The sequence below is a fragment of the Quercus robur genome, chromosome 1 (assembly GCF_932294415.1).
Source record: "Quercus robur chromosome 1, dhQueRobu3.1, whole genome shotgun sequence".
Lineage (NCBI taxonomy): Eukaryota > Viridiplantae > Streptophyta > Magnoliopsida > Fagales > Fagaceae > Quercus > Quercus robur.
Genome location: NC_065534.1, coordinates 3,436,369 through 3,457,099, shown reverse-complemented (window position 1 = coordinate 3,457,099; position 20,731 = coordinate 3,436,369). Strand labels below are relative to the sequence as shown.

General features: G+C 37.6%; 2 protein-coding genes across 2 annotated transcripts; both read left to right on the top strand.

The window, feature by feature from the left end:
* The first annotated feature begins 8,941 nt into the window (after positions 1-8,941).
* LOC126716438 (ATP synthase subunit beta, mitochondrial) lies at positions 8,942-13,573 on the top strand. The gene is made up of 9 exons (XM_050417276.1): positions 8,942-9,492; positions 10,640-10,715; positions 10,825-10,913; positions 11,026-11,143; positions 11,227-11,330; positions 11,445-11,603; positions 11,715-11,939; positions 12,035-12,346; positions 13,068-13,573. Exons 1-9 carry the CDS (start codon positions 9,019-9,021, stop codon positions 13,179-13,181), a joined length of 1,671 nt encoding a protein of 556 aa, XP_050273233.1. The 5' UTR covers positions 8,942-9,018; the 3' UTR covers positions 13,182-13,573.
* Positions 13,574-13,992: 419 nt separating this feature from the next.
* On the top strand, positions 13,993-20,129 carry LOC126716469 (fruit protein pKIWI502). Its single transcript, XM_050417296.1, has 5 exons — positions 13,993-14,807; positions 17,017-17,116; positions 17,226-17,321; positions 17,409-17,489; positions 19,780-20,129. Exons 1-5 carry the CDS (start codon positions 14,251-14,253, stop codon positions 19,840-19,842), a joined length of 897 nt encoding a protein of 298 aa, XP_050273253.1. The 5' UTR covers positions 13,993-14,250; the 3' UTR covers positions 19,843-20,129.
* The last annotated feature ends 602 nt before the right edge of the window (positions 20,130-20,731 follow it).

The following is a 20,731-nucleotide window of genomic DNA, read 5'->3' as shown; positions in this document are numbered from 1 at the left end:
TTCTGCCGAGCCTCCATGCAAGAATGTCAAACAATTCAATCTCTCCTTGCTTGCTATGAGAAAGTTTCAGGGCATCTACTAAATATGCACAAAATGAGCCTCTTCTTTAGTAAATCTACCCTCCCGGACACCCTTAATCAAATCAAAGCCTCACTCGGAGTCCAAGAAGTGAAGCAATGCGAAAAATACTTGGGTCTTCCTACCCTAATAGGAAAAAAAAAGAAAGCAAGTTTCAGATACATTAAGGAAAAAGTTTGGGCTAAACTTCAAGGGTGGAAAGAGCAACTCCTCTCCCAAGCAGGCCGCGAAGTGCTACTCAAAGCGGTCATTCAAGCGATTCCAACTTATGCCATGAGTTGCTTCAAGCTCCTTGTCACCCTTTGCAATGAGATAAAATCCTTGATTAAGAAATTTTGGTGGGGTCAACGAGGTGAGCAAAGGAAAATCCACTGGGCAAAATGGAGCAACCTCTGTAAACCTAAGAGCTTAGGAGGCATGGGGTTTAGAGATCTTCAAAAGTTTAATGATGCGATGCTAGCGAAACAAGTTTGGCGCTTGCTGACAAATGAGGACTCCCTTTTCTACAAGTTCTTCAAATCAAAATTCTTCCCAACGGGCAGCATTCTGGAGGCGAAAGAAGGGAATGGTTCCTTCGCATGGAAGAGCATCCTTAAGGGCAGGACAATTCTCCAAAAGGGCATGTTATGGAGAGTGGGCAATGGCTCATCTATTCGGATATTCCATGATAATTGGCTGCCGGATCCTAGCTGGAAGAAAGTTCTTTCTACTCCTATCCTTTTGGATAGTAATGCAAAGGTGTTAAGCCTCATTGATAGGGAGAGGCATAGTTGGTCCCTGGAGACAATTGACTCTAACTTCCTTCCCCATTATGCTTCCATAATCAAGGCCATCCCCCTTAGTTTGGGCGATTGTATGGATTTGATAACTTGGCCGATGAATAGTGAGGGGGTATACTCTGTAAGGTCAAGTTACCATCTCTTAATGGACATGGAATCAAATGTGCACCCTAGGCCCTCGGATCTCTCCAATACGAAAAGACTATGGAAGGGTATATGGAATTTAAAAGTCCCTAACAGAGTGAAGAATCTAATTTGGAGAGCAGCGTCGGACTCACTACCATCGAAGTCAAACCTGAGCAAGCGGCAAATCCCAATCGATACAACATGTATATTGTGCGGTTTGGAACCAGAAACCTCAGTTCATGCCATCTGGTCGTGTCCTTCCCTATGCAGATTTGGAATATTCACTTTGCTTGGTTGATTAAGGAATCGGGTAAGGCTTCAAACTTTATGGATGTATGGCAGCAATGTGCAGAGAAGAACGGCCATCTGGAGCTGCTTGCCATGACAGTTCATCAAATTTGGACTAGGCAAAACAAGCATCGTGTGGGTGACAATGCTGCTCCTTTGGGTATGATCAATCAACTAGCATCAACTAGCCTTCAGGATTTCCAACAGTCCTGCCTTAACCCTCCAAAAACTCCCTCTCATCCAAAAGCCCCAAAGTGGTTGCCTCCCCCTTCAACTTGGGTGAAAGTCAATTTCGAAGGCGCAAACTTTGGTAACTCCAGCTCCGCAGGCTTGGGAGCGATAATTCGAAATGACATGGGTCTAGTCATGGTTGCTTTTACACAACCTATTCCACTGCCTACTTCTGTAGAGATGGTGGAAGTGTTGGCGGCTCGGGGTGCCCTTTGCTTCGCTAAGGACCTCGATTTTAACAAGGTAATTCTGGAAGGAGACTCAGAGATTATCATAAAAGCTCTCAAAAATGGTGGTTCTTCTTCTTCCAGCTTCGGTCACATCATAAAGGATATCATGGTGCTGTCCTCATCGCTTAGGAATGTGCTCTTTAGTCATACACGCAGACAGGGCAATAGAGTTGCTCACGAAATGGCCAGGTTGGCGTGTAATTTTGTGCATTTCCAATCCTGGGTGGAGGATGTTCCTCCAGGAGTGTTTGATGTATATTTATCTGAAGTTATTAAATGATATTCCTCCCCTCTGTTTCGAGGGTGGCTTCTAAAAAAAGAACATCTTATGGTTAAGTAGTGTGTAATCTTACACTTAATGTTATTTCTTACATTTGTACTAACATTATTGATTAGCTAGAATTTATAAGATTATATGGAAGCATTTTAGACTTGAAGATTGTGGGTGTGTTAAGTAAATTGAGATAATGGGATTGTAAGGGGTTTGCCTCAGTAAATTGAATAATAGCCTCTGAGCATGAGCTCACGTGCATGTTTAGAGGCTTTTTTTTTTTTTTTTTAAAAAAATTTAAAATTTGCAACAATTATAATTTGGAATTACTACATTTTTGGGTAAAGGTTTATTTTTTTGTGTTACTTTTACACAATTTGATACTTATCCAAATTGCACAGTTTGTGTTCTAAATTCAATCAACATTTTACTATAATAGTAATCAAAGAAAAATACCGTACTATTGTAATCAAAGAAAGGCAATGAGTAAGCTTTAACTCACAAATGCATTTTTTTTTAAAAAAAAAAAGGATAATCATAAGGCAAAAAAAATTGAAGAAGACCCAAAGTCCAAATAATTAGAAGGGTGTTGAGTTCTTTATAAAAACAAATAGAAAAGAGCAATGTACATTGACATACTTGTTGAACATGAACAATTAAAATTGCACTTTTGTTTTCGTAAGTAAATTTTTCTTTTTTTGGAATTTTGTATTTAGAAAAGATGATAATGATAGTGTAGAGAAAAAGAACATAGAGCTGAGAGGAATTGAGGAATAAATAAATTGAAGAAGTTGAGTAACTAATGTGATAGTTGTCCTATTTTGTAGGTAGTGTTTTACATGGGAGTTAAAGATTATTTTTAGCATGTTATCCTTTAGTTTTATCTCTACCGTTTAGTATATTTTTTTCTTCAAAATCAAAACAAAGTGATTTGAAGGTAAAAAAAAAAAACAAACGTGAGATGAGATTAAGGAGAAAGGGAAACCGGGTATTCAAAAAAAAAAGTTAAGTCTTTTTTTTTTTTTTTTAAATGCAAGAAAAGGAGTTATGTCTTGATGAAGGAAAAAATGGCAAAAAAGAAAAAAAAGAAAAAAAAGAAAAAGAAAAGTGAAAACGTGGAGTAATGCTTATTAGTTTGAAAATCAATTGGAGTTAAACGTGGGATTTAAACATTGCCTATTTGTAGGCAAGGTTACACGTGAGAGTTAAAGATGTACTTTTACTATGTTATCTTTAAGCTTTATCTCTGCTTAAATTTAGACTTTAGGGGTATTTTGGAACTAAAAAAATGTCTAGTCTAAATAAGGGAAGTCCCTTAAATAGTAGTATAGATGATGAGTTTCCACAAAAACATCACTTTTATTTGTAAGGAAAAAAAAAATCTTAAGACTAAATTTAGTTGTTAGAGTGAAAACAAGAATGATAGAAAATGGAAGGGGAGAAAATAGGAGAGATTTTGGGTGGGAGGAATGTTTGGTTTGAGTAATTTTAGGGGAGAGAAAAATGGTGGGGCTTGACTGTTTTCTCCCAAGACCTACCATTTTTCAACCCCCCAAAATTGGAGAGAAAATGGGGAGGAGAAGAATAAACTAAATATGATGAGTTTCCACATAAACATTGTTGAGGGCCATTTGTGAGAATTCAGGTGGAAATAAAGAAAGCCCAATAACAAGGGTAGTAAAGAATTGGCAAAGCAGACAGTAAAACCATTACGCCCAAGCGGTAGGAATAATGGATCACAGGTCCAAGAAATAAACAATGGGTGGGCCTTGAAGAAGCAAGTGGGCTTAAAGAAGCTCGGAAAGAGAGAAATAGCATCCCATGGACAGTGTATGAGGTAGAAAAGTGAGAAAAGGCTGCCGCAGGCCCAAAGTAATGCAAACTAAGAAAGTAAGGGGTTTATGGCAGACCCATAAACCCCAAGGGTGAGAATAAGGTTATTGAGCCGGGGAAACCCAATGAAGTTAGTAAAAGCCCATGGGAATGCAAAATTAGCAAAAGGGCCGAAGAAGTCCAAAGAAAGCAAACGGGCCAAGGATGCCCAAGGGAAAGACAAAAGGGACATAGGAGCCCATAAATAAGAGCAAACCAGTGGCCATGCCAAGCCACTGGGAGAAGGAGTAAAACGGCTGGCCTAAAAGAGGCCCAGCAGGATTAAATCATTACAGCAAGAATAACAGAACGATATTGTAAGAAATGGGGGAAACCAAGGAGTGGGCCAAAGAAATGTAAGGCCCATCATCAAATAAAGCCCAACTCCTGAGAGGAGCGGGAAAACAAAAAGCAGCTCACATAAGAGGTCAAAGAACACGAACGGCGAGCCTCCAGACCACGGTAGACGAATGGGCAGCAGGTAGGTTTTGGACACATATGGAATGAAGGCACGTGCAAGGCCCAGGCACCACCAGCCTGTACCCAGCCAATACAAAGCATGGTGAGGTCGGGGGGGTCAGAGATTCAGAGGGTATGGTTTAGTGGTGGGGAGAGGGGAAAAATCTATTTTGAAGGTTCCGACTCAGGCTCTTTCGGGGAGGTGTCCTGTTGGGATGGCTTACTACCCAAAAGAGGCAAGCTGAGTTGAAACCATTAGGTGTATGCCATGAGAGATAGGGAGAGAGAAATAACCCAGACCGTAGCAGGAAAGGGTACCACGGCAGAGTAGCAAACAAAATACTTTTCCTTGTCTGGTGATGGGAGGGCGACACACAGACAGAATAGTGATGGTCAGCCAGTACACCCAGACCAGACAAAGGGAGTTAAGGGTTAAAACAGTAAAATTTGGTCACGGCAGGCACTATAAAAGGAGGGTCTTGCTATGAATAGAATGGGGGGAACAACCGGAACTTCAACTAAGAGATAGAAAGCTTAAAATGAAATAACAAAGAAACGAGGGGAAAAAGAAAGAAAGAAAGAAAACCACAAGAAAGAAAGAAAAAAGTGAGAATTAGAACGGTAGACATGCACCGGTAGATTGGTCCCTTCTCTCCCTCATGAAATCCGGCCCTCTGTGAAAACCTCGAGAGTATCTGTGCAGAAAAACCACTCAGACCCGTTTCCCTCAGGGCGGTTAATCTCCACGGCAGGATTCTTTCCTGAGAGATTGACTGCGTTGAGAAGGAACGTTCTTTCCTTTGTGGCTCTACTCCTACGAATTGGATTTTGATTGATTTCCCTAATATTCTGACTAACCCATGCGTATTAATATTTGATGTTCTCTGTTATGTTCTTTCCCTTTTGCAAAGAAAACGATTAATATTGTTGTTGTAATTGAGTTCAAGGGCTGTTCGGTCATTTCCCCACTAAGTGGCTAGATATTTTCTGTTTATTTTATTATCATTATGTTTGTCTGCCATGATTTGCCTGAAACAATTTTGCCTGCCGTAAACACGTTCCTGGCAGATCTAGCCTAGTTTGCGCACAAGCCGGACCAACTTGAGCTGAAGCTGGATCGGTCCCAACTCTCTTATCCAAAAAACTTGGGCTTAGTGCAGCAGGAGGCAGCCCAACACCACTAGCACAGCCCACCACCCCCTTACAAACATCACCCCTATTTGTAAGGAAAAGAAAAATCTTAAGACTACATTTGGTTAGAGTTAAAATAGGAAAGATAGAAAATGGGGAGAGGAAATAGAAGAGATTTTGGGTGGGAGGGATATTTGGTTTGAGTAATTTTGAGGGAGAGAAAATGGTGGGTTCAATTGTTTTCTCCCAAAACCCACAATTTTTCAGCCCCAAAGATTTGGAGAGAAAATAAGGATAAGGGGTTGGATGGAAATTACCCATCTATCGCTCCCCCCCCCCCCTCCCCGCCCCCAACTACACACACCATTATTATTATTATTTTTTCCAAGAACACATTTTTTTCCTTTATAAAATACTTATATAAAAAAAATAAAAATAAAAAAGTCATGAAATAAGGGTATATGGGTAAATTTATACATACTCTATTTTCTATCACTCCACTTTTCCACCCCCAAACCAAACATAAATTAGGGGAATTAAAATCTCTTCTATCCCCTTCTCATTTTCTATCTCCTTACTTTTCATATCCCTCAAACTAAAATAGGCACTAAGTGTAACTTAGGTTAACCCAATGTTAGGGTTGGACAAAAACATTTCGATAGTTAAATCAACACTACAATACTATGTGGATTTAAGTTCTCGATATAATTGACATTTTTTTTTTATAAGGAGGAATGGGGTTAGTTTTGGTGGGAATCACGCCCAAAATCTAGGCTTCTAAATGTCATAGAGTTTGTTTCATTTGGTTGGATGATGAGATGTACCCTAGGTGATAAGCTTAGTTTTCAAATAGGGACATGATCATTTGCATAAATGAGATTGAAATTTGATGAGACTCAATAATTATTAATGATAAGAGAAGTCGACACTTGGCAAAACTCACAAGGCTATTATTTTGAAGAGAATAATGCAAATTGGCCAATTTTTGAGTGTGACAACTAACAAAGATTGTTTCTTTTGGATGGCTAGTGGAGTGTACCTTAGGGTAGAACATGGTGCAAATGGGGACATGTATAAATGGTTTATATGCGATTGAAATTTGGCGAGACACAATAACTACTAATGTGAAGGGAAGTCAACACTTGGCAACAATCATGAAGCTATTCCCTTTAAGAGAGCAATACAGATCGTTCAAATGAGAGATTCCTTTAGGCACATATTTGAGCTATTTAAGGCATTCAATTCCATCAAAAGGTGACGACAAGGGTGGTTAGTTCAAATGGTGATGTAGGTTGAGCATTGAGGAGGTACTTCTGAATATTATATTGCTATCTAGTCTAGGATATTACTAGACAATGCACCTCACTAAACTCAACTCCAAGACTTATGGGCCAAATATGACGCTTGACTTATAAACCCTTCAACACTAGGTTTTGGGCTGATGGACTTAATTAAAATCATGGGCTTGTTGGGCTTAATCTGCTTAATCCCTCACATAGCCCCTCATTTTTAAATTGTTCAAGTTGAGAAGGAGAATTTTTATTTTATACAAGATAAAATTTTGACTCTAGCATAATCTAAGTGTATATGTGTGTGAAGTTCTCTCCTGAAAACTTGAGCTCCAACCTTTACCCCCACATCCCACAAGCATTTATATTTGTGGAGTGACTACCGCACTAAGGGTGCGCGGTGATGAGAATTAAAATTTTGAGAAGCATGAATTGTGTGTATAATTATGACTACGACTATGTGCCCATCTCTCACAAGATTGTCATGCCTAATCGTCTATAGAACATAATTCTTGCACACAAAAGTAGTCATTCTCTTCATAGCTTCTTGCAAATTTGTTTTGTTGATTCACTTATATAATACAAAAAATATTACTATTCTTTTTCATTTTGCTCTCTCACTTAATAGTGAAAAAAATAACTTTCTTCTAATAATCTGAAGGAATTAAATACTGACTCTCAAATTTCATTTAGACACCAATTATTTCATTATAAAAAGAAAATACATGCTCACAATATGTTTAGAATTCTAGAGAATAAAAATACCTCCCCACTAAATCCTCACTTGTATATTATCTAGATAACTAGATATTTGGCCCCAAACTCGTATTGACTTCTTGTTGGAGTGTTGTTCACCTAGTTTAGTGGAGTGAACTTATGAGAGGGCATAATGGTCTTTCCACTACACTCCATAAACTAAAAAGTTGGAAAGTAGCGTGAAAACGCAGATAGTACAGTACCCGTTAAAATTTAACTTTTATTTTTTTTGAGTTATCATTTATCGTGCACATCTTGACAATACCAAAAAGGAAACTTTATTTTGCCAAGGCGAGTGCCAGATAAACTCAACCTCCCAAAACGACATCGTTTCCAGTCTTAGATTTTGGAAAATCCTCAAATTATTGAAAGGAACAGGATCTTTCCATTGTCCATTTGGTACATTGCACTTCTTTGATTTAATTTTACAAACAATTTATTAATTACGGACACATCAATCTTTATACCCAGTTTTACAATTTCCTAATTTGTACAATTATGGGTGATTAATCAAAGAGTATTGCTCCAGACACAAACTATTTTACAACATTTTTATAAATTGTTGATGTGACCAACTTCTTATTGGTTTTTATTTAGGCCTATCATTAATATCACATTTTTCATTTACTAATAATCACTCACCATATCAAAAGTTTATAAATTTTTTTGTAAAATAATTTGTATCTCTATCATTATTCTTGATCAAAAGTAGTTGGTGCATCCATCTTGTTAACAAAAATAGGTAAAAAATGTCTATTACTTACAATTGTACATATGTTAACGTATGGTGAAATTAATTAGCGGAATGAGTATATCCCTCCCCTAGAATCATTATCACATAGCCATGATCTCTCGTTTTAAATCTTTTCCATTTGGTACATTTTATTTTTTTAAAATTAAATTTACAACAATATTACATGCACATCCATCTTTACATTTTTTTTTTTTGAGAAAGCATCCATCTTTACATTCAAGTTTATAATTTGCTGATTTGTATAATTGTGAATAATTGATCATAAGTTGTGGGTTTATGTAAACATAAATAGGTAAAAAATGTATACCATTCATAGTTGTACATATTATTAATATATTGTGATTTTGTGATATTGAGTACGTTTTTAGAAATTATCATAAATTTTAAAATTTTGAAAATGTTAAACCTAAATCTAAAAAAAAAAGCAATTATCATGACTTTTGAGTAAAATCCGTAACTTGTTTTTGTATTAAAACCCGTTTCTTTCTCCGTTTGTTTTTCAATAAAATAAAATCTAAACCGTTAAATTTTTTATAATGAAAAATCTGAACCGTTAGATATAAATTGACTCCATGGAAATAACATTTCCTATTTCCTTGGCAATATCAAAAACGGAAAAACAGGGAAATAAAAAGGAAAAAAACAAAGCATATTCCCATTTTAGCCGCTCTAACTTTACTTTATAGTCTCACACTCACAGAGTTCACAAACCCTAGCATCTCTCTCTCTCTCTCTCTCTGAAGCTTACGCGAAAATGGCTTCTAGAAGAGTCTTATCCTCTCTTCTCCGATCGTCTGCACGACGATCCACCAGATCGCCGATCTCAAGCTCTGCCCCCAGACTCACATCTCCGTCGCCATCATCACGCGCTTCTCCATACGGCTACCTCTTGTCGCGCGTGGCCGATTACTCGACTTCCGCTGCTGCTGCGGCGGCTCCAGCTCAGGCTCCTCCGGCGCCGAAGAAGAGAGGCAAGATCACCGATGAGTTCACCGGTGCCGGATCGATCGGCCAGGTGTGCCAGGTCATCGGTGCCGTCGTGGACGTGAGGTTCGAGGAAGGTTTGCCTCCGATCTTGACCGCGCTAGAGGTTCAGGGACACTCGGTCCGATTGGTGCTTGAGGTGGCTCAGCACTTGGGAGAGAACATGGTTCGTACTATTGCTATGGACGGTACTGAAGGTCTAGTCAGAGGCCAGGACGTGCTCAACACTGGCTCTCCTATCACTGTGAGTTTTGGATTTTTGACTTTTCTTTGGTTTTTTTTTTTTTTTTTTGTGTTGCTTTGATTGTTGTGACTGGATGAAAAGAGCTGAGCTTTGGTTATTTGGTGATTTGTAGGTGTAGATCTTAATGTGTTTTGTAGATCTGAGTGTTACTTTTGTTTGTCTCTGTTTTGATGCGGAGAAAATGTCCCTAGTTGAAAATCCTCTGGTCAACGATTCCAAAACAAGGATTTTTTCTCATAAAGTTCAAATTTTTAATTGCATTTCTCATCTGTTTTCTCAGCAACTAAAATTTTTTTTAAACTGTTATTTTTTTCAATTTTATAGTAGGAGATGACATGCCATTGATTGATAGTATTTGAACCATAAATAGGGTTTTATTTATTTATTTTTAAATGTGATAATGATAAATGTCTAAAAATAGTGTTCAAGTTATTGTTTTGATATGAATCGATGATTTGATGGGATAGTGCGATGCATAACTTGTTTAAAGTTGTAGTCCTGATGATGATTGGTGTTAAAAGAACATAATTTGTGACTTGCTCTATATCAAGAAGACTCTTAAGGCCTGTTTGGCATAGACGCATAGTTTACTTTTTCAGTTTTTATTGGAAAGTGGTGTGTTTGTGCCGGTTTGGGAGGAATGTTGTAATACCACATTTTTGTAAGAACCTTTTGCTTAAAAGTTACAAATGGGCCATTTTAAAAAAGCCCCGAAAAATAAGATGTACCAAATGGGCACTTAATCTATTCTGAACTTGGATTAACCACTAAAATTCCGTTGGTTCCAAATGGGCACTTTCTTTATAGTCTTGTGCTTCTATGCTCTATTATAATGTGCGCTAGCCATTAAAATTTCACTGGTTCCAGTCCCTTGGCTGCGTTTACATAAGGATGCTTTTGTTGTTGAATGTCATGATGTTAGTTTTGTTTGGGTCTCCTCACCCCCTAGTCCTAAAACTTACTTATCAGAAAATTTTGTCTTATAGGCTTTGTAATTCTCCATATTCTCATTTGTTTTCTGCAAAATTGGGCAATCTGTTATGTGGTTATCAACATGCTGTTTGTTTGCCTTTTATTGACAGTGTTCTCCTCAGTTAAATTTTTATTTTCATTTTATAATTTGTTTTTTGTATGCCCCCCCCTTTAGGTGCCTGTCGGTAGGGCTACACTTGGACGTATCATAAATGTTATTGGGGAGCCAATTGACGAGAGGGGAGATCTCAGTAAGAAAAATATAAAGTTTTAAGTGTAGTTTTTCACGGGTTGTTGTTCTTGTGCATTGTTCAATGTGATGTAAATTTTCTGACAATTTTATTGGGAATTCTACAACAGAAACCGACCACTATTTGCCAATCCACAGAGAAGCTCCATCTTTTGTTGAGCAGGCAACTGAACAAGAGATCCTTGTGACTGGAATTAAGGTATGCTTTCCCTGTCCCTTCTACTGTAGAGCCTTAATAGTTGGGTAATCTAGAGTTGGAAGCGTAATTTTAGAACTGTTGCAAAATTTTCTAATGTTGTTTTCATCTACAGGTTGTCGATCTTCTTGCACCATACCAAAGAGGTGGTAAGATTGGGCTGTTTGGTGGTGCTGGTGTTGGAAAGACAGTGCTTATCATGGAACTTATCAACAATGTTGCTAAAGCTCACGGTTGGTTTTACTCTAAGTACGCATGTCAGGAATTGTTTGTTATTCAATTTTTTAAAATAAAAATTTCCTGTTTTCTTTAACAGGTGGTTTCTCTGTGTTTGCTGGTGTTGGAGAACGCACTCGAGAGGGTAATGACTTGTACAGGGAAATGATGGAGAGTGGTGTCATTAAGCTTGGTGATAAGCAGGTTAATAGAATGATGTTCATTCATATCCTAATTTTTTTTGTTGCACCTCAACCCTTATTCTTTGAATCTTAGTTTTGATTCTTATATTTTAACTGTCTTGTTTCCATCTCTCAGGCTGAAAGCAAATGTGCTCTTGTGTATGGTCAAATGAATGAGCCCCCGGGTGCTCGTGCTCGTGTTGGTCTTACTGGTCTGACTGTGGCTGAACATTTCCGTGATGCTGAGGGGCAGGATGTGCTTCTCTTCATTGACAACATTTTCCGCTTTACTCAAGTAAGCAAGCTTGTCCAGTAACTTTTTTCCTGCCTGTAGATTTACCCAACATCATGCGATTCTTCTTGCTAATGATGTCATTTTCTCTTTTCCTTCTGGTGCATCCTGCAGGCTAACTCTGAGGTGTCTGCTTTGCTTGGTCGAATTCCATCTGCTGTCGGTTACCAGCCAACTTTGGCTACGGATCTTGGAGGTCTTCAAGAGCGTATCACAACCACCAAGAAAGGTTCCATTACCTCTGTCCAGGCTATCTATGTGCCTGCTGATGACTTGACAGATCCTGCTCCCGCTACAACCTTTGCTCACTTGGATGCCACAACTGTGTTGTCACGACAGGTTTGACCATGTTTCATGAAGTACTACCGGTTCTTTGGGATCGTTACTTCTTAGGTTGTCATCTAATTAGTTCTATTATGCTTTAATGATAATAGATCTCCGAGCTTGGTATCTATCCTGCTGTCGACCCTCTAGATTCCACATCTCGTATGCTCTCTCCTCACATTTTGGGTGAGGAACATTACAACACTGCTCGTGGGGTACAGAAGGTTCTCCAGAACTACAAGAATCTGCAAGATATCATTGCTATTTTGGGAATGGATGAACTCAGTGAAGATGACAAATTGACTGTTGCCCGTGCACGTAAAATTCAGAAGTTCTTGAGCCAGCCTTTCCATGTTGCAGAAGTGTTCACTGGTGCCCCTGGCAAGTATGTGGAATTGAAAGAGAGCATTACCAGTTTCCAGGTGCCTTCCTTTCTCCCTCTTTCTTGCTTTCCAATATCTATGGATTCCTTATATTAAGATATTTTCTTTTAATGATGGAGAATAGTCTTGGAATTCTATCCTTCATAACCTATATCAGAGCTTCAATAATACCTTGCATATTTGATCCTGAAGTTAGAAAAGTTTAATCTTGTCTTTCTATCTAGACTACTACCCGTTTTAAAAGCGTCCATGTTAATTTTTGGGTATATATTCCATCTTAGGTTCTGTATGTATGGAAGGATTTTAATTGAGGATCTAATTAGTTGCTCAGTGATCTATTTTAAGTATTTTCTATATTTTCCATCTTAGGTTCTGTACGTGTGGAAGGATTTTATTAATTGAGGATCTAATTAGTTGTTCGTTGATCTATTTCAAGTATTTTCTATATTTATTTAAAATTAAAAAAAACCGTACATGTGGAGACCGAGGAACAGCACAAAATGTATTATATGATCATGTCATTTGTTGAGTTTTGTTTGTTTATGAGCAGTACACAATAGTTTTTGCAATAAGATTGAAGCAGAACCATAAATTCCGTATTCATATGATTGTGCAAACACACTTGGCATCCACCTGCATATGCTATGTGTATTAGAGATACGGACAACATTGGCATATGAAATTATTAATATGGTGCTTAGTTTTAGTAGCACAGTCCATGATTTTCACTCATTGGAGTTTTGCCTTTTTTGGCTGACAGGGAGTTTTGGATGGCAAATACGATGACCTATCAGAACAGTCGTTTTACATGGTTGGAGGTATTGAAGAGGTCATTGCTAAGGCAGAGAAGATTGCCAAGGAACTTGCAGCCTAATCAAATTCCTTCTCTACCCCCAACTTCTCTTGTTAGCTTCTCTTGATAATTGCGAAAATCAAATAATTTAGGTGGTGTTGGCATTGCCAGCAACAGGAATTTTAATTTTTTGAGATTGAATGTATCAGGAATTTCCAGTTCTGTTTTGATCTTATGGCAGATTGTGTAAGAGAAATGGAGCCAAAATGCCCTACCTCCCCTTTTTTCTTGTTATTTAATAAGGGGAAAAAGAAAGCGGACATGTATATTACCTTGTGTTTTAAAACGTGGAATTGTGTTAATTTTAAATTCTTGTTTCATATGAAATTTTACTAGAGATGCAATGCCGACTATGCATCTATGTATGCTTACTGGATTTTCAATGAAAGTTTTGTTTTGGTTGTCCTTCAAAACTGTGTATCATCTACGTTGAAGCTTTCAATCAATCATCAACTTTACTGATGCTGGCTGTTTTAAATAATCACAGATAATGCAACGTTATCATTGCTACTGGTTTTGGGCTGTTATATCCACTGGCAGCGAGTCAAGTTAATAATCCTTCTTTACAGCATAGCCATAGGCATCCTCTCTATTTCACTATAAAGATAAAACTTGAAACAAAATAACACTTTTGGATCCACAAAACAAAAATTTGAAGTCTTTTTTAATAGAGACCATCATCATTTTCAAGTTTCTCCAACTCATTGTAATTATCAAGTTATTAAAAAAAGAAAAGAAAAAAAAGGGGTAAAGATAAGAGCTTGGCCATTCAGGAAAGGTTGACCGAATTCCATTCATTCTATGGCTAAGAAGTAGATCTTTCTATACACGTTTAGCAAAAAAAAAAAAAGATCTTTCTATACACTCTATCCTCCAGTCTCCCAGGGTCAACTAGTCTAAAACCAATAACACGTGGCTTCTCACTAACCATCCACCAAATTCAAACACACCCTCGGCGCATTTTATCACACGCCACCTCATCACCACCTACCCACCTTTAACGCCGCCTCTATTCTCCATAGTCCCCGCCACGAAGACCTAAACTTTCCTACTATTATAAAAACCCAACTATTCAAAAACCCAAAAAACCATGTCTGTTACTACCTCTCTCTCTCTCTCGCCCCATGCGCACCTTAGCCAGCCCCTCCCTCCTATGTCTATCCTACGCCGCCTCAACCTCCACAACCACCTAAATCTCCGTAGCCGTAGCCGTAACCACCGCCTCTTTAGAAGCTTAGCCGTCGCGGCCGTACGTCAAGACACCACAGTCTGGACGCAAGCTCCGCTCACGGAAATCGAGCCCGCCGCCGAGTCCTTGTTCCACGTCACCATCGACGTGTCCGACTCTCCCGACCTTGCCGTGTCCCACACTCGCCCGGGGCAGTACCTTCAGCTCCGAGTCCCCGACGTCGAAAAGCCTTCCTTCCTCGCCATCGCGTCGCCGCCTTCGCTCTCGGAAGCGCGTGGCGCATTCGAGTTCCTGGTGAAGAGCGTGGCTGGCTCCACCGCTGAGCTCCTCTGTGGATTGAAGAAAGGCGATGTGGTTGAGCTCAGCCAGGTCATGGGACGTGGATTCGATATCGATCGGGTCGACCCGCCCGAGTCATTTCCTACGCTTCTCATTTTCGCCACTGGATCCGGAATTAGGTCAGATTTCTGTTTCGTTTACTTCGTTTTTTTAAATTTTAATGTCTACGTGTCTCTGCAAGATTTGAATTTGAGTTCGAACTTTACGAATGTGTTAATATTTGGAGGTTTAGTCAAACTAGTGTTTGAATTGGATTGGTAAGCTTGTAAAGGCAATGCAAAGTTGAATTGGGAACTTCTTTGATCTTTATGAGTTAATGTTAGAAAGCTGCATGATTTGCTTTGTCCGGCCTTTTGTGGAGAAAGTTTAGGGGAAAAGGGAAATGTGCCAATGAGCTCTAAGTCAAATGGCATGAAGGGTTAAGTCGTGGGTTTAAAGTTCACTTGGTGTGTATATAACTTACACTGTTATGCTTTTATTTTATTTTATTTTATTAGGTTTGTTTTTGTTCACTATGGAAAACGTCTTCAATTTATTTATGTTTTCCATCATACCAAACATCAAAAGATGTGGAAAACGTTTTCCATAGAACCAATGGAGTGTATTAAAGAATCGAAGGTGTAACTGCGTAATGCTTTTCCCTATGTTTTTTTTCTCATCATAAATGGGTGTATTTTTGTGCTCAATGATGGAAAATTTTGTAATCCTAAGAGTACTTAGGAATTAGTTTGCTTGTCTAAATTACTAATCATCCTTTGTTCTTAGAATTTATCGAGTTTCATGGTAAAGCGATGTGGAATATCTTAAATTATGTTGCCCATCCATGTTATCTTGGTTGATGTGGTTCTAGAATTTATAATAATTGTGGGTAGGCTTTGCACCCTCATGAGCTGGCAGTTCCTACCTCTTATAGTGATGTTTTGATGTTAAAAGGTTTGCTTGTAGTAATTCTGAACTAGAATGGGAGCAATATAAGCTTGTTCAACTGTTTCCTATTTTTGAGCTTCTATAGATATAACTACATGAATTTTAGATTGGTTGTTAGAATGGTATCCTTTTTTCTGCCTCATGCTTTGCATGACAACCTTCTTTTACGGTTTAATCTTGTGAAAACTGAAAATGATATTTGGTATCTGAAACTCATTGAATTACTCTAAATGAGCCTTTTTCAGTGATTGCCAACCCTTTCCATTTGGAGAGCAGTAGTCCTTTGTCTCCTTTTATAGCAGAGTAGAGTTCCTTTTGCTGTGGATTGCGATTTATACCTTATGGCCTGAGCCTCATCCCCTGAATGTGATGCCCGTGAAAGCAGATTAAAGATATGTTTTTGAATTATTTTTTTGACCAATAATTTAATTCTGACCATGAAGATTGGAAATTTAATTGGATGATTGGTATAGCATAGCAGTGTTTTGTTTTTTCCTTTTTGGGTAATAGAATTGATTGAACCAAAATAAAGGATGTTACAATATTTGACCTATGGAGTATACTGGTTATACCCAAAATTCATTGATATAAGTTACAAATACATTGAATCAATAAAATCATCTAAAGAAAAAGGTCTCATGGATCCAAGGAGAGCCATAAAATAAAGTGCCAATAAATTGAGATTTGAGTCTTTCTATAATAGTTTTTAATCTTCAAATGTTCTCCTACTGCTCTTGTTCCACCTGAGCTGCACTAAACAAGAAAGGGCTAAATTCCAAAACCTGTTCTGGAAAGTCTTAGAACTGTTATGCCAACATTAAAACAAGTCTATCATTGACTTAGGCTGTTAGGCATCACTCACTTTGCTCCTAAGTCCAGCAGCAACAAAAATAAATTTTTTTAACTCTGTAGTTACTGAACAATGCAACCCTTAAGAACTTAAACGTCTTTTGTCCATTTGATTGTAATTTTCTTGTGCTTTGTCAAACTCTAGTTCATAGTCTATAATTTTGGCTTGCCAAATGAGCTATAGCTTAACTGGCATTTCCTCCTCCCAACACAGTGGGATGAAGGATGAGTTTACAGGTTTAAGACCCACTTGGTGCATGTGTAACTTACTTATAGTAAATTTTTTTTTTTTAAAAAGGTTTTTTTTCCTTCCTTAAAAAAAGGGTCTTGAAATCTCACATTTAAATCTTTATTTGTAGTCTCCAAATGTAAAATGTTAGTTTACTGTGCCCATGTGGACTTTGATGTAGTACTATTGCTAGAAGGAATCATTCTGATAGAAATTTAATGTGCTCTTGTTCCTTGATCTCCATTTTCATGTCAATGTTTGTGGAAGTTTCCATGTGCACATCCTCATCATTTACTAATTTCTCTTGACTTTCTCATCTGCAGTCCAATCCGGTCTCTCATTGAGTCAGGATTTAGTGCTGATAAGAGATCTGATGTGAGGCTTTATTATGGGGCAAGAAACCTTAAGCGAATGGCTTATCAGGTTTGTTTTAAATTTTTGTTATTTGTGTTACGAATTTACTATGTAGAATCAGCAATGCTAGTCTGCCCAATGGAATCTAATTTAAAAATTGTGTTTCTTTCTCTTATAGGATAGATTTAAAGATTGGGAATCTTCTGGGGTTAAGATTGTGCCTGTTTTATCACAACCAGATGGCAGCTGGACGGGTGAAATTGGCTATGTACAGGTAGATTGTGCACTTGAGCAATTGAGCTTTGGTCTTGTTTCTTCCCTATAATCAAATCTATACTCAGCTATGTAACTGCTTTTGCAGGCTGCTTTTACTAGAGCCAAGCAAATTTACAGCCCTCAATCTACTGGTGTTGTGCTCTGTGGGCAGAAACAGATGACTGAGGTTTGCCACTCTTCTAGTTTATTTATTTTATTTGTTACTAAAATTTTCTTGTGGTGTGCTGAGATTTCTGTGCCCCCCCCCCCACCCTCCTCTTTCTCCTTTCTGTGTCGGGGTTGAGTGGGGGGATTAAGCTGTGTTTGTCTCTGCTCTGTATTTGACTTTACTATTGGTTCCTGCCTTCCTGGCCACTATGTGTAAAATGCTTTTATTGTTTTGCATTGTATCGATGTGGACTCTCCCTCATTCATTTGATCTCCATATATGTAATGAGATCATGATTGTCAGAATATGGCTTATTCATGTAGCATGTTAATAGTTGGGGTGAAATGAAAGATACACTGCAAAAGGAAAGTTCAGAAAATGTTAAATGCTATAAATTTATGGCATAGAAATACTGGGACTTTTTCTTCATTTTCAAAAAGTATTTATAAAATTGTCTTATAGAATGCTATAAATTTATGGCATAGGTGGTGGTGTTTGAGCTAGAGCTCAATGACAAATTTTAAATTTGAAAATGTTTTGTTTACTTTTATTGATAGAAAATTATTTTTTAAACCTTAGAGAAGATTTTTTCTGCATATACTCGATAATTTGGAGATGTTCAAAGCTGAATGACTTTTGTCAAAACTTGAAATAGTCATACTAAAGGAATGTTAGAGGCACTAAAAGAGCAAATATTTGCAAGAACTAAAAATACCTAGTTCAGCTTCACGCTATGGACTTCTAGTAGAAAGGTCATCCTTTTCTGCTCAAACAATTGATAAGGAGTTTGAGATGATTTGAAAACTTTTGACTTAAGAAAACGTTTAGTGTTAATTGAGTGGATATTACAGGAGTACAGAGTCAAGAGCAGAATGTAGGGAGAAAAAGGTTTACAACAATAAAACATTGCCATTGCAATGCACATGCATAAAGCTGTAAGTTGTATATAGACAGTTTGTACTGATCAGCTCTCCTAGTACAGAGAAAGATGGTTGGTGGTGGGAAAAATATTACTCAAACAACAGAATGAGAAGTTTGGGATGACAAAAAGACTTTTGACTTGAAGAAAAAAAAAATTATTGAGATACAATATACTTACATTTGGGGCCAAACTAGAGCTTGTAATTTAATTTTTTTCTGTGAGTTGTCAATGTGCATTCTTTGTAGATGATGCACTTGTAAGTTTAAAGGTGGGATTTAATAGAGAGAATTGAATAAGGTATGATGTTTCGTCTTTATATTAAAGCTAAAGAGTGGGTTTAATTGACATTTAAGTCCCAAATAGACCAGTTAAAGTCTGATGGACTTGAGGAAGGATTGGCCACAGGCCCACAGCCCACAGGGTTCTATAAATATGATGTATTAATTTTGAAATTATGCTTGATCTTCTGTTTCACTTAATGGTGTTGAAGAATTGCTCTTTGTTGGGCGGTGCATTCTTTGCCATGATTGGACCCAAAAGGTATCAGACTTCTGTATAACCTGTAATATAAGTCAGACAAGAATGCGTGCGAATCAAGATTTGGGTCAGAAAAAAAGCTAGCTTTGCTGTACTCATTCTCTATCAAGCTTGGTTCTGGGTTTTGTCCAGAAATATTTTGCAGGTTCTGTGATATCTTGGTTGAGAAATGTGATTGGAAGAGTCGGGATGGGTTGTTGGTTCAGAATGGAAAATGTGAGAGGCCCGGGCCACTGGCTTGGGGCCTTTAGTATAAGCTGCTAAATGTGACAACAATAATTGTTAAATTAATGTTCTGTTATGGAGATAGGTATTGTTTCCAACAATCTTTAGTTTGTGGTTAGCTTAGTAAAGATTTAGGGAAAACTTTCAGATTCCCCCCCTCCCAAAAAACTTAGCTAGGGAAAAGCCTTAAATACCAGCAATTTGTGTCAGCTACATTATTTTTCTATCTGCTGTTTGGACCTGTCAAAATCTAGGCTGTTTCTTGTAAGTCATACCATAATTCTTTGCTTGTGGCCCTACTGTTGCTCACTTACTCTTTTTGTTCTATGTATGTCTTTGTGGTGGCATTTGTGCAGGAATGCATCAGCATATGAAAGAGCATGATATGCTCAATGCTTTTATACATCATTAATTGTTAGCATGTATGCCACATGAAACCGGTTTTAGTTTAGATGCCTACTGATTGCTGTATTTTATCATCTTCATCTTACCATTCATCTAAATTGTCAGCGTTGCTGGTATTTGCTGTATAACATTATTTGCAGTCAATAATATCAAAGCTAGTAGTTTTGGCAGTCTAGTTTAATGTTTTATAGTAACACTAGTGATGTTTGATTCTGGCAGGAAATTACTTCAATTCTTGTAGCAGATGGCGTGTCAAGTGAGAAGATATTAAAGAACTTTTGACAAACTAGATGTAGTTCATATTGTTGTATTATTGTTGAGCAACAGTTAGTGATTTATTTGTTCCAACCGCTGAATATTATCTCAGCTTGGTGTAGAAAATAAAACCAATTTTGGGATTTTTGAGCATCTTATTGTACGTGGGGATGGATGAAAACTGCCTCCCAAACAAAGATAAATTATAGAAAATCCATTCTTAAAGTTTTGTCAAGGATTACATATCCAATGTTAATCTGAATGATGAGAAAGCTTATGATATCAGGACCCCTTTTTAGGGGATGTTTGTAGTTTTTATTTTTTTATTTTTTTTTTTTTATAATTTTTATTTTTCCACGAATCTCATTTCTTGTTACACCTAGGGTAGGGATGATCTTGTTTTGTTTTGGTTTTTAGTCCCACCTACATAAGTACATGGATGATGCTGACAACCCCATTAGCCAAATCGATTTAAATAGGCATAAGCTTTCCCGTAGAGACAGAATATATGTATGATGTGAAAAACACTATCTCGACTATTATCATTTACCGCAGCTTCTAAATAAGAATTAGGAACTTTTACACAGATCCTCTCAGCACATGATACAATGTGAATGAACCTTGGCTTTGTCCTAACTCCTAAGCCCTTCCTAACTACCATTTTGCAGACAATAAACCTGAGCCATCACCTTAAGAAAAGGACAACTTGAGAAGCTGATGGTGAACTTGGTAAAGAGGTCCAAGCCAAACTATAAATCTATCATTGATGTTCATTAAGTTCTAAATTACACACCTGGCCCACCCATTGAGAAGGATTGGTAACAACTAACAATCTTCCAATGGGTCAATTTCAAATCAATTTACTCAACTTGAAATCTAAAAAGTAATACCAACCATTCATCAACTCTTGAACATG

Coding starts and splice junctions, on each gene's coding strand:
- LOC126716438 (XM_050417276.1), top strand. CDS start 9,019: ATGGCTTCTAGAAGAGTCTTATCCTCTCTTCTCCGATCGTCTGCACGA. Junction 10,914..11,025: donor TCCTTGTGACTGGAATTAAG/GTATGCTTTCCC, acceptor TTTCATCTACAG/GTTGTCGATCTTCTTGCACC. Junction 11,331..11,444: donor TTAAGCTTGGTGATAAGCAG/GTTAATAGAATG, acceptor TCCATCTCTCAG/GCTGAAAGCAAATGTGCTCT.
- LOC126716469 (XM_050417296.1), top strand. CDS start 14,251: ATGTCTGTTACTACCTCTCTCTCTCTCTCGCCCCATGCGCACCTTAGC. Junction 17,117..17,225: donor TTAAGCGAATGGCTTATCAG/GTTTGTTTTAAA, acceptor TTTCTCTTATAG/GATAGATTTAAAGATTGGGA. Junction 17,322..17,408: donor GTGAAATTGGCTATGTACAG/GTAGATTGTGCA, acceptor CTGCTTTTGCAG/GCTGCTTTTACTAGAGCCAA.